This window comes from Asterias rubens, chromosome 18 (genome assembly GCF_902459465.1).
Source record: "Asterias rubens chromosome 18, eAstRub1.3, whole genome shotgun sequence".
Taxonomy (NCBI): Eukaryota; Metazoa; Echinodermata; class Asteroidea; order Forcipulatida; family Asteriidae; genus Asterias; species Asterias rubens.
Window position 1 is genome coordinate 3,991,714 of NC_047079.1, and position 12,908 is coordinate 4,004,621.

General features: G+C 38.8%; 2 protein-coding genes across 2 annotated transcripts; one reads left to right on the forward strand and one right to left on the reverse strand.

The window, feature by feature from the left end:
- Positions 1–3,178: 3,178 nt before the first annotated feature.
- LOC117302363 (DNA-directed RNA polymerase II subunit RPB4-like) lies at positions 3,179–6,475 on the reverse strand. Its single transcript, XM_033786284.1, has 4 exons — positions 6,327–6,475; positions 5,435–5,615; positions 4,698–4,793; positions 3,179–3,820 (listed from the first exon to the last, which is right to left on the reverse strand). Exons 1-4 carry the CDS (start codon positions 6,403–6,405, stop codon positions 3,742–3,744), a joined length of 435 nt encoding a protein of 144 aa, XP_033642175.1. The 5' UTR covers positions 6,406–6,475; the 3' UTR covers positions 3,179–3,741.
- Positions 6,476–6,746: 271 nt separating this feature from the next.
- Positions 6,747–12,897, forward strand: LOC117302463 (sperm-associated antigen 7 homolog). Its single transcript, XM_033786417.1, has 6 exons — positions 6,747–6,847; positions 7,258–7,414; positions 8,511–8,595; positions 9,285–9,374; positions 10,658–10,814; positions 12,071–12,897. Exons 1-6 carry the CDS (start codon positions 6,769–6,771, stop codon positions 12,181–12,183), a joined length of 681 nt encoding a protein of 226 aa, XP_033642308.1. The 5' UTR covers positions 6,747–6,768; the 3' UTR covers positions 12,184–12,897.
- Positions 12,898–12,908: the final 11 nt, after the last annotated feature.

Genomic DNA, 12,908 nt, shown 5'->3' on the forward strand with positions numbered 1-12,908 from the left:
TTCCCACTCAGATTTGTGTGACCATCGTATCCCGCAAACCAATTATTTTCAAAGAAACTTGTTTTGACGGTCAGGATTGTTTGTCGAAAGTACACGAGACTATTGAAAAACGTTAAGGAGAGTATCCCACACTAAACTGCACCCTCAGTGGACACGTTTGGTAATTGTCAAAGACTAGCCTTCACAGTTGGTGTATCTCAACGAAGGCTATTCATAAAATAACAAACCTGTGAAAGTTTGAGCTCAATTGGTCATCGAAGCTGCGAGAGAATATTTATAAAAAAAAGACACCCTTGTCACACGTTTTTGTGTGCTTTCATATGCTTGATTTCGAGACCTCAAGTTCTAAATCTAAGGTCTCGAAATCAAATTCGTGGAAAATTACTTCTTTCCCGAAAACTATGTCACTTCAGAGGGCGCCGTTTCTCACAATGTTTTATACTATCAACAGCTCCCCATTACTTGTTTAATACCAATTAAGGTTTATATTCTAATAATTATTTTGAGTAATTACCAATAGTGTCCACTGCCTTTAATTAGAAGGAATTCTGTGTCAGTTTGACCCTTTCTTGATCAGAACCGGGTCAATTCTGATTCGGAAGTTTTCAGAGTGTGTGTTTTTGAAAAAGTACAGTTCTGGATCATATCATATAATGAGGGGACTTCAGACTTGTGTTTGTGTATAGGCCTACCCTAACAAACAGTTGGCGTTGGTATACGCATGGTACACTCAACACGGCAACCACTTTTACACATACGGCTTCCTGCTGCTGCAGTTATTAGCAGCAATTATGTACTGAGGTTTCGTTTATGTTTTACGCACTGAGAATCTATGAGTGAGGTGATGTTGTTGGGCGTTCGCCTTCTTTGCAAAAACTCAGTAACCCAGTTTGTTTTTGTGAGTAAATTCTTTAAATTGCGAAACAATTTGCCTAAAAATCATCTTGATATCCCGTTGTCTATTATTGTTTATAAAAACGGGGAAGAAATATTTGAAAATTGTCACAAAAATTAACAGAACGCCAACTCGGTGTTGGTGAACAGCAGAGCGTCGGGAAATTGGCCTGTGTTGATCTAACCTTTTATAGGGTTTGGACAACTCCCAGGCGACTGGAAGGGGAGACCACGCACCGAGTGGCGAAACTCACTCGCACGCGTGGTCTCCTCTTCCAGTCGCTTTGGATTGCGGCTCTACGTAGCTGTCCTAGCCACGAATACCTTGACAGCAGGCTAGGGATCCGGATCCATTAGTATTATGTGTGTGTATTATCAAAAATAAAAACTCTCCGTCCCGCGAACGCTTAACATTCAATAAAAGCTTTAAAAAACTTAGTTTCTACCTTGATGAAGCGAGAGGGCGTTTTATTACTATTAGAAAGGTACATAATGTCCAGTCCATTATGAGTATAAAGTAAAGGGTCCGCAACTAACACAAAAAGTTCTAATTTTTTCCCAGCTATTTTATTTTACGGGAAATTAGATACTATTTATTATTATAAACACTTTGCAATGTTGGGAATAATGTTTAGAAAGCGCCCTCATAAGATTATTTTGCAGCCCAATAATATAAATATCAATGTAATCGTAGCCAACTAATTAGCGTTTAGAAGCAATAAAACAAAGTCTCTATAATTATAGAACCTGCCTCGATGTGTTAAACTCTTTCCACATTAAGGCTAAGTAAAAACAAAATACCAGTTGATTGCCGGGTTGAGGGCCTTTTATTTATTTATTAATTGTTTATCTTTTATTTTTAAGGTGGCCACCAGGCATTTTAAATCAAACTGGCCACCAATTATTCAGTTTAAAGTCACCACCAACTGTATGTAGTTACAAATGCAAGTTCTTAAAAGACAAAGACACAGAAAATTTGTCTCTTTGAAAAAAAAACTGTAAAATAAAAAATAGTAAAAAAAAAAAGGATGCAGACTAAAAAAAAAAGGAATGAGGGAGCAGATGATCAATCGGTTTTTTTATTTCTTTTTTGTCTAATGCCCCTTATTTTTGACCGCGCGGGGGCGCTATAAATAGTATTTTGATCACTTCCGGGGGTACACGCGATTCGCCCTGCACAAATTAATAGGCGTTCTGTCACTTTTGTTGCGCCGTAGTTTCAATTTGCTTTAGAGGTGGATTAAACGGCTCCTTTTAAAGTCTTATTGTCTGTGATGGATTAGATGTCTGTGGTTATAATGTGTTCCAATCTTTAAAAACTGTTTTAACGTATGAATGAATATACCTCCGGAAGTGATTGAGAGCGCCCTCACGCGGTCAAAAATATGGCCCATTGCCCAGGGACTTTTCATAACTTCACCTTTTAAAAATAATAATTTTTTTTTTGGGTTTTACCCTTACTCCGATGTGTTAGCAACTCGGGGAAATAGTAACCAGTGCCAACACTTATCGGTGTGTGGGTAAAACCCACATAAATATTATTTTTCCACAATGCAAATTTAACACCTATATTAAAACAAAAATACAATTTTAAAATAAAGAATCAGTCAAGAAGCTCAAGATATACCTTCTGTTGCTTTTTATTTACTACTCGACCGTTTAACAAAAACAGTAGGTTCTAAAAGTACATACTTATTTACAATATTTTACACCCTCTTTTCAACCAATGGAGCTCCAAACCAATGTTTAACCAACTGTCCCTGTATGGTTCCCTATATCTGGACAGTATTAATGACTGATAAAATTTGCACTACATAAAGGAACCACACTACCTGTTGACCACATGCACCCGACGTCATCATCACTATAATCTTGGTTAAACCATTTTGGGAGTCGATGTCTTTTTGTGTCGTACATTTTAGGCGACACAGACTTTACACACTTACTATAATTTGGATTTTACCCTTGCACCGTGTTTTGGAGGCACGTCTGATCCTTAGCACCGAGTACCTCAAAGACTTAAAGGGAAGGTACACTATTGGTAATTGTCAAAGACCAGTGTTCTCACTTGGTGTATCTCAACGTATGCATAAAATAACAAACCTGTGAAAATTTGACCCCAATTGGTCATCGACGTTGGGAGAAAATGATGAAAGAAAAAACACCCTTGTTGGACGAATTTGTGTGCTTTCCGATCAAAATAAAAGACTTCTAGCTAGAAGTCTTTTATTATTTTAGTGAGAAATTACCTCTTTCTCAAAATCTATGCTACTTTAGAGGGAGCTGTTTCTCACAATGTTTTACACTATCAACAGCTCTCCAATGCTCATTACCAATTCAGTTTTAAGTTAATATTTGTGTACCTACCCTTTAATAACTTTCAATAATTTTTTCTTAGCATTTTCTCCAAATTAGAATGGTAGACATTAGCCACATGTGGTGTCTGTCGGTGGAGGGGTGTCAATGGTTCAAATGAAGTAAGAACAAGACAAATGAAAGACGATCTGTGTCCAGTTTTCTTAGATATTGGTGTTGTGAAACTAAGACAAGAAAATTCTACAACAAATACTTTTCCACAGGCAATTGTTGACCATCCGTTTTTTTTCCATTTGATTGAAAGAGGTACTACATCTTCGTAAAAAACATTGTGCAAAATCTCCTAAAATAGCACTTCATTACGCACAAGTTTGAAATTGTCTAAACGCTGTGCATAAAGAAAGCACTTCATTACGCATAAGTTTGAAATTGTCAAAATGCTGCATCTGGCTTTATAGCCGGATGACATACACAAAAAGTATGCGACGAGAAACGTTTTTTTTACTTCGACACGACAACATCTTGAATGTCTTAATACTGGAAGCTTCTCTTAGTCTGGATGTTGTCTAAGACCTCCTGAAGTGCTTCATCTTCAAATCGTCCTTCAAGGCTTTAAGGAAAGGAAAGAAGACCACACGAGTTAATGATACTGGACACTATTGGTAATTGTCAAAGACCAGTCTTCTCACTTGTTGTATCTCAACACATGCATAAAGTTACAAACCTGTGAAAATTTGAGCTCAATTGGTCGTCGAAGTTGCAAGATAAAAAACACACCCTTGTCTCACGAAGTTGTGTGCTTTCAGATGCTTGATTTCGAGACCTTGAAATATAATTCTGAGGTCTCAAAATCAAATTTATGGAAAATAACTTCTTTCTTGAAAACTACATTACTTTAGAGGGAGCCGTTTCTCACAATGTTTTACACTAACAACAGCTCCCCATTACTTGTTACCAACAAAAACATAAATGTTCACAAATTTGCACACAACTTACACGTCCCAAGTAAAACTCCCTCGAAATCAAACAGTTTTAAGAAACAAGTAAAAAATTTGTTTTGATCTTCAAGTCCAAAACTCAATGTTTTCTGAAAACAGGGAAATAATTTTAAGGTTTATTTATTTTGTTCTTATGGCCCCAATGACAGATTGAGCTTAAAATCATCACAGGTTTGTTATTTCATGTATATGTTGGGTTACTTCAGGTGTGGTAATACTTGTCTTTGAAAATTACCAATTTGTTTTAGGTTAAAATGGTCGAGATGAGGGTGAACACTACATTTACAACACTAGGTGGCAGCAGATACATTTGTAGACCTCATTCCATCGGGGGGATTGACCCCCTTGGTAGACGTTGTGTAATGTCGACTGTGGCTGACAAGCAAAGTTCGAGAGAGGCATACAAACCACACAAATCTATCGTGCGTTAGCTGCGCACATTTTAAACGGCTCTGAACTTGGAGAATAATTGGCACTAGTTGTCCTTACCTTGGAACCAAGGCCTTGGCTTCCTCAGCATTCTCAGGGCAGAGGTTTGCTAACGACGCAAGCTCAAATTTATGCAGCTTCTGTTGTTGTAAGAGGCTGGGGATAATAAAAATATAATTACATATTGAAAACAAAATTTGCGTATGGAAAACAAAATTGATATTTAAAGAGACAATCTACACACTGTATCATCCATGCCATTCTAAATAACCAGGCACTGTGTAGTGTGTACATGTACTGTCTCTGCGAAAACCTGGTTGAATCAGTCAATTCTGGATGGTGAAATCTTAATAATATCTTGATACATCAACTTCAAGCGTGTTTCACCTGTATTACAGGAAATGTTTGCTTTTGCGTGTCCGTACTCTAAGTTACCATGCATTCTTCGCTTAACACAGCTAGCGCAGGAATTTGGTGCTTGCCCTGTAAGCGCAGAATGGTGATCGCAAGCGCAGAACTCGGGGGGTAAGCAGAACTATGAAATAAGCCTGGTTCATACTTCAGTTCCTGCGAATACGAATGCAATGCGAATTTGATGTCACAACTCTGTTTTCGCTGCGATATTCGCAAGAGAGTTGAGCACAACTGAACTCAACTGCTGCGAATTATTCGTTGCGGATTTGTGACGTCAACATTTGTATCGCATTTGCATTCGTAGGAAGTATGAATCGGGCTTCAGACTCCAGGTTGTCAGGGATCCAGTGTCTGGAGCCCTACCTCCGTGATTGGATTCTTACCCTCTAACATCCGCTATTGTCTCCCTGTTCTTAAATCTGGAGAATCTTTCTGTGTAGTTTAGGGTTTTCATGAAGACTTCGCTCAGCTCCTGCTCTTCTTCTTGGCTCTCATTCTGCTGCTTCCGATGCTCAAGGAGCATACGAACCTCGGAGTTCAGTAACGTCTCCGCTTGCTCAAATTCTTGAATAGAAAAATCAAAATAGGAAATTCATAAGTTTCATACATAATGTAAACCTTATTCTTTAAAGTGCTGTTTTGTGGGCAGGATTTGCCTTCAACTTTTTCAATGACTTGCCGCCGAACCACCTGGCTTGAAAGAATATCGACTTATGACTGGTCCTTATTGTTTGAAATGGCATTTGGCCAGTGGACCACTGTAAGTGTAAACTAATTAATTTCAAACGGAGATGCGGGACCCTGGTGTGTGATGATATATAAAACTTGGATCAATTATTTCACTTTCTTAGGAGAGATTCATGCACTTGAAAATACTGAGATGGTGGTAGTTTGTTCCTACAAAATTATGGGTCTCCTTTAAAGCTTTTACCATCGGACATCAGTCCAAATATTTGCAAAAATAAAAAACAAATTATTTTATTACAAAAAAGTTTATAATATAACTTGAATCTTGATAATAAAACCAAAGTTTCCAACAAAACAGTTTCTAGATTACAAATTGGCCTAATCAACAAATACATTGTATAAAACATTGACTTTTATTATTTTGTTTTGTACAAAATACATTAGTTACAATTACAATGGTACAACAAAGAAAGAGATGTCGGAAATACACGGATTTAGCCTAACTGCCGTACGCTTATTCCTTTGATTTGTTATTTCTCAGGCAAAACCTTATGAAATCTAGAATAAACCCCCAAAACGTCACTAAACCTTTAGAAAATTTCAGTTCAGATGCATCTTCTTCAATCTCATCTTGATTGGGAAGTACTGCCCCTCCAGGAGTCGCCATTTGTCACGTTTTCTGGGGTAGTTTGTGTTACTTTTGCTCGGTTATTTCAACGTCCAGTCAGCATAGTTAATGCGTTGTGGTCATGTTCCCGTACACTATACATCGAGTTAAATTTTATTAGATGGGGGATCTGACTATTTCTGCTCAACATTTTCTGGCATAGTCAAAAACTGTTTTAATTTAACAGATAGAACACACAATATTTTTCAGTAGATAATAGTTTAAATAAAGACAAAAATACAGTGATTTGTATAAATATTTTTGTTTATTAGTGTTATTTTTTTTATTTTTATATAGGCTGCAAATAATATTTTTTCTTTTATAATCAAATCCAACCCCGGGCCAGATAAAATACCTGCAAAAATGGATTTGCTTGGAAGTATTTTAGGTTACATGGAAAAACCTCCCTCTGTTGGAGACAAAGAAAAGAAACAGGCTAAAGGTAGGTTAAGATAATACTCAGATATTGGTGGAAAAACTCAATGAAGACGTTATTGAAGGACAGGGTAGAATTTACCTAATAACTAGAAATAAAGGAAATCATTATTTCAGACTGGCAGCTTTATTTTGTAAACAAAAGAGGGCGCTATTTATCACGGATACTGAAATTTTGACAAGTAAATTAATTTGGATGGCGGGTTTGCTTGAATGGATGGAGGGAGGGGGTTATTTAGAACTGCTTATTTCCAGTCCAAGACTACATTATTGTGTTTTTTGAGAGGAAAATGTTTGATAACTTTCCGTATCCTGCCACCACTTTTTCACTCATTTTTACAAATGGGATATCTCAATGAATTGATCATTCAATGATCGAATGAAATAATGTGGATTATTATTTATTTATTTTTTCAGAGAGGAAAAAGCAGTTTGAAAAAATTAAAACAGAAGAAAAGAAAAAAAAGAATGACTTCAGAGAAAAAATTGAGAAGGAGGTGAACGAGTTTATCAACGATGCCAGCCGAACTCGCCTGAGATATGACCCTATGGAAAGGATCTCCAGAACAATTTTGTAAGTCAATGATTTGTTTTTAAAAAAAGGGAAGGCAGTGTAATTAAAATATTGATGCAGAATCATCGTTTGTGGTGACAAGAATCATGTCGTTTGTTCACCGGACCCGAGTTATGGTGTTGTAAGCAGCTGAGTGTGGGTCAGAATCCGGGTCAAGACAATTGTGCCCTTGACTTGAGAAAGGCACTGAACCATAGTTGCTTCAACAAATTTGTAAGGCAGTGCCTTCTGCTCAGGTACCAGCCAGGGGTCGATTTCACAAAGAGTCGAGGACTCGTCTTATGTCGAGCTAGGACGAGTAACTCGTCCTAACTGAGGATTAAACTTGAGGTCTGCAGTGCAGGGTTGGGACTCGTCCGAAGTCCTAAGATTAGTCTTAAGTTAGGAAGAGTTTTGTGAAATCGACGTCAGGCTCCTAGTGGATGATACCAATGCCTAGATCCTTCTGGACTGTGAAGGGGTTAACACTATTCTAAATCCCAAGAGTAAGTGGCAACATTCCCCTGGTTACATAGTCACCAATGGAATTTTCAACTTGTTCAGAAAACAGCAAAACAAATTGGTTCCTACTGTACCTGCCATGCATTCGCAACACATAGAACCTACATTGTAGGCTTCAAGTCCCATTTGAAGAAATTGTGGTAAAATGTCTTGCTCAGGGTGACAAGTATCATGACCGGGATCGGCAAGACACTGCAAGAAACTACACTAAAGGGTGTGTCATGGCTGAGTGGTGTAGAGCATCAAATTTAAGTTCTGGTGGTTAAGTCATCGGAGTGTTGGCTCGAATCCTGGTCATGACACTCGCTTCTTGAGCAAGATGCTATACTGTTCTTTACTATTTTTGAGCAAGATGCTTTACTATTGCTTCTCTTCACTCAGGCATGACATAACCTTCGGATGGCCACAGCAACTGTATGCTCCCAAGGGTGCGGAGAAAGATTAAAGGGATGTTATTGGCACAATGATCAGGGCACTTACAAAGTCCATTGATATTTTATTGTAGAATGCGGTTTATAAGAAGTTTTAAGAATGTCCATGTTAATGCACCTTATTTCTTAATGTCATTTCCACTTTTGTTTTGTTTTGCATACAGACATGACGTTGCTGAAGTAGCAGGTCTAACATCGTTTTCATTCGGAGAGATGGAAGTCAACAGGTTCATTATTCTTTTTAAAAAGGTGAGTTTTAAAAATGTGTAAGGCGAAGCATCTTGTAGTGCCACACTGAGGCAAATTTGTTAATATTGAATTTCAGGACTATGAACCAACGTGATAACTGAATAATAATAGTGGCTTCTTTTAAAAAGCTCAGGTCCGTCATGCAGTAAGGCTCATGGCGCTTCAACATTATTACCCCTGGTCACTGGGCCTTAAATCATTCCTTAAACCATCTCAGCTTCCTGGTCAGTATTCAGCCTGTGCCGCCAAATATGTAGCGCAATCAAGGATAATCCATCACAAGAACCAACTCTGCCCTCACAGGTACCCATTTTACCCCTGGGTGGAGGAGAAACATGGGATGCGGAGAATGCCTTTCATTCAACAGGGAAACTTGAATAACTGATCAATAGGAGGCTATTGAGACGCTGGTGGCAGCAGACATAATAGTCCTTTTTTGTGGCTCTGAGCGTGCGCGCGCATTCTCAGTATTGTACGCGTAGGTCTGAACACGCACACTACTGTGAAAAAGGATCGTCTAAAAGTCTCCCATCGTTGGCTGATAAATTTATTATTGATGACGTCACTTGCTTTGCAGAAAACAGATAATGGAAATTGATACATTTCATTAATAAAATGACTTATTGATTGCTTGGTTGTATTTGATAGATTGATTGATTGATTGATTGATTTGGTTACTTGATTTGCAGGAGTATGCACCAACAGATGATGAATTGGATGCGTATCGAAGAGGAGAAACATGGGATGCGGAGAAAGCAAAAGAATTTGCCAAGCAAAAGGTGAGTAATCTTGACCTCCTGCAATACTTCTTAATACTGAGGAAGTAGAGCTTTCAGGAGGAGTTCTGCAAGACCCTTTTGTTATGGTATTTTCCACCTCAGGGACCCAAGTTGGTAGTTCATCAGAGGCACCATATGAATAAGCCATTTGCGTGTTCACCAGACTATAGAGACAGTTGCTATGTAACATGATTCGGGGCAAGCTTTTAACGAAGTTATGTCAAGAGACGGTGAACACCTCTATACAATTGTTTGTATGGAGATGTATGTCATAATGGTACCAGGGTCTGCTCATCTGGAGGTTCCTATACAAAAGCTTGCCCCGAATCATGTGACATAGCAACTGTCTCTATAGTCTGATGAATAGACCGATCCATTAAGCTCCGCCCCATTGCATATTGACCAATCACAACGCAACGAAGGTCCGACAAATAAGGTCCGACATGCGTGCACGTATGCTTGGCGCGCGCGGCAGATTGTGCAGAAAGGCATTGGAGAGGTTCACGTGTTCTTGCTCACACGTGCATCAGGGGCGGAGCCTAATGGATTAGTCTATTCAAATTTAATTGGCAACTTGTGATCAAGCACGTCATTGTACCAGACAATATTCAAATCTAACATGCAAATGGCTTATTGGGTTTATACTTTATTAGTTCCTACTTGATTGTTTGGGTTTTCCCTGGTATAATTCGCTGACAGGCCTGATTCTGCACGGAGGTAACAATGAAATTTCTTCCTTGATAGAAACAGGGTTACCAACCAAATTTCCACATGATTTTCAGGATAAGCAAACAACAGCTGAATGCCAGTAACAAGCAATATGCAACAAACAGAAATTTGGTTGGTAATCCTGCTTTTATCAAGGAAGAAATTTCATGCTAAGCAAATTGTATGTGCTGAGCAGCTCTATGAAATTTGGGCCCTGGGTATTGCCTTGGTGCACTTAAAATGCTCCAGTAGAAATTGACAATGTCGTCATACATGTAGGGTGCCCTTTATCAAGGAGAAAATGTCTTCACCTTGCCCTTTCAAAATGAAACCTACCTACAGGCCTGCTCTGGGTTTTTCTGAAACTTCCTTCTTTGTCTTCTATCCATGGGGTTCTGGGCTAGTAACCTGAGAGTACTTGGCTTCACAACCGTAATAAATCAAGTTAGATGAAAGGAATCAGTCCACTAAGTACAGCAATGTTCCTCAATTTAAAAAAAAAGGTCAGTGTATATTATTAATAGGCTTTTCTTATCTTCAAAGTTAATGTGTCTAAATGATTCTTTTTTTTTTAGGCATTAGACGAAGAGAATGAGAGAAAACGTCTAGCTTCCGACCCTCACAAATTCGTTCCAAACTCAAACTACCAAGCCAAGTATAAGAGCATCATTGGTGAGGAGAGTGCATTGGAAGCTGCCAAGAACCTGACCCCAAACAAACAGTTTGGAAACGGTGAGAAGACAAATGTTTGTTTTTTTCCGTTAGTGAATAACATTTCTGGCACCATGCACCGTTTCTCTGAGGGGTAATTCTTACAAATACATGATACTATTCATCAGGACAGGGGTCTACCAGTAGTCATTCTTTCACAGTAGCATCAGGATATGGAACAATCTCCCAGAAGACCTTATCAACTGCACAACTCTTGCTAGTTGTAGTTTTAAGCGAGGTGTACAGTCAGTCTAGCTCCGCTAGGTCAGCCTGAGCTGTTTTTAGCCGCACTCTATGTTCACTGTTCACCAACGTGCACTGTACATGTATGTACACGTACATGTACGTATCCACACCCTCGCATGCACACAACAACAACAGTACGTAATACACCAGATGGTGGACTACTTTTATGGAAGCAGAAGAAGAACCCTGTCACTGAACTAGGAACAATACTGTTGATTATATGGTCCTTCCACTTCCCTAGAACAGAAAGTGGAAGAAGAACCTTTTATTTCAGGGGTATCAGGCTCGGAACAACCTGCCACATAATCTGAAATCTCTGCAGCCCACAGAGCTTAATCAAACTTTAAATCAACTCAAACTATTTGGTAAATCCCGTTTTCCACTGTCAATTTTGATTACTCCATTCTGCTTTTTTATCTGTTAGGCCTATTGTTTGTTAAAAAATTCTTCCCCCCCCCCATGTTCATCCTTTTTTAATTCCATTTTTGTTATGTTTATGAGTGCTAGGATCCAGTGTTTGTTAATGAAGTTGCATTGTTATTCCCTGTAACATTTTCCGACCTGTATCTTTCGTTTTTACAAGGGCAAGGGCACCAAGGCATTTTCTCCTTTTGTAAAGAGGAAATTGTACTTGAGCATTTCAAAGGCACTATAGGCAACGAACAGGGGCCATAGAGGCCTCGGGCCTCTGCCTTTTATTATTATTGTATATAGACCTCATTGAATATGACGTCACCGTTCAAATATCTGACCTTCAAGATGGCGTCAGTGCGTGTGGGTGTGGGTGCGTGTGTGCATGCATGTGCCGTAGATACATGTATCAAACGGGAAGTGCTGCGTGCTTCATTGATGTACGCGTTTGGACACGCATACGGTTTGCCCTACAACTACAAGATGGTGACTCTCATAGCAACAAAGGGGTTATTCAATACGGTCTTTTCAGTGCACTTTGCAGCTTTGTATGTAGCCTAGGAGATCAGTGAGAGGGTTAAGATATACATGTAACTGAAATATTTTGTTGTCTATGACAGTTCCAAGTGAAAACAAAATGGACAAACGCTCAGTTGAAGAGACGCTTGACGCCATTCGGAAAAAGAAGAAGCAAAAGATCGGAGAAGCGTCTTCCTCGAGCCAAGACACGTGACCTATCAACTTGGTTCAACTTGTTATCAACTAATGTGTGTGTGTTGAAGGTAAGCGGATGAAGATTGGGGACTCGTCATTCACTAGCAAGGCCTGTACCTATCAACCGATTCAACTTGTTATCCACTAACATGTTTTAGGAGGATCTAGGCTAGACCTTGTTGTCTGAACCAGCCCATCACCAGATTTATCTTGTTGTTCTCAACTGGAAAATATTCTTCATGAAGGACGGAGGTTGGGAAGTCACCATCGTCTTCAAGAATTTAATTTTCTTATCAACAACAATTTTGTGTGTTGAGTGAAAAGTTTGGAAACTAAGGAATCGTCATCCACACATTTCCCGAGCTCATTAGCTGATTGACATTGTAATCAACTAATGTTTCGAAAAATAGAGGATAAAGATTTTTAACATCACCAAGGAGCTTAAGGAGCTCAACATATTGACTCGAGTTTGTCAACCGATTTAATAACTTTTTTTTTATGAACTAAAATGTTGTCGTGTTGAATAAAGAGGCTGAAGGTTGGAGAGTCGTGATCCACCTGCCAGATCCACGTTTGCTGAATCGCTCAACTTTCAACTTAACATCAGTATGTAAAGGCCGAGTTGATATTTATAGTCAACAAACCTGTAGCTTAGTTTACTAGCTGGGCCCAATTTCATAGAGCTGCTGAGCACAAAAATTTGCTGAGCATGAAATTTCTTCCTTGATAAAAATAGGATTACCA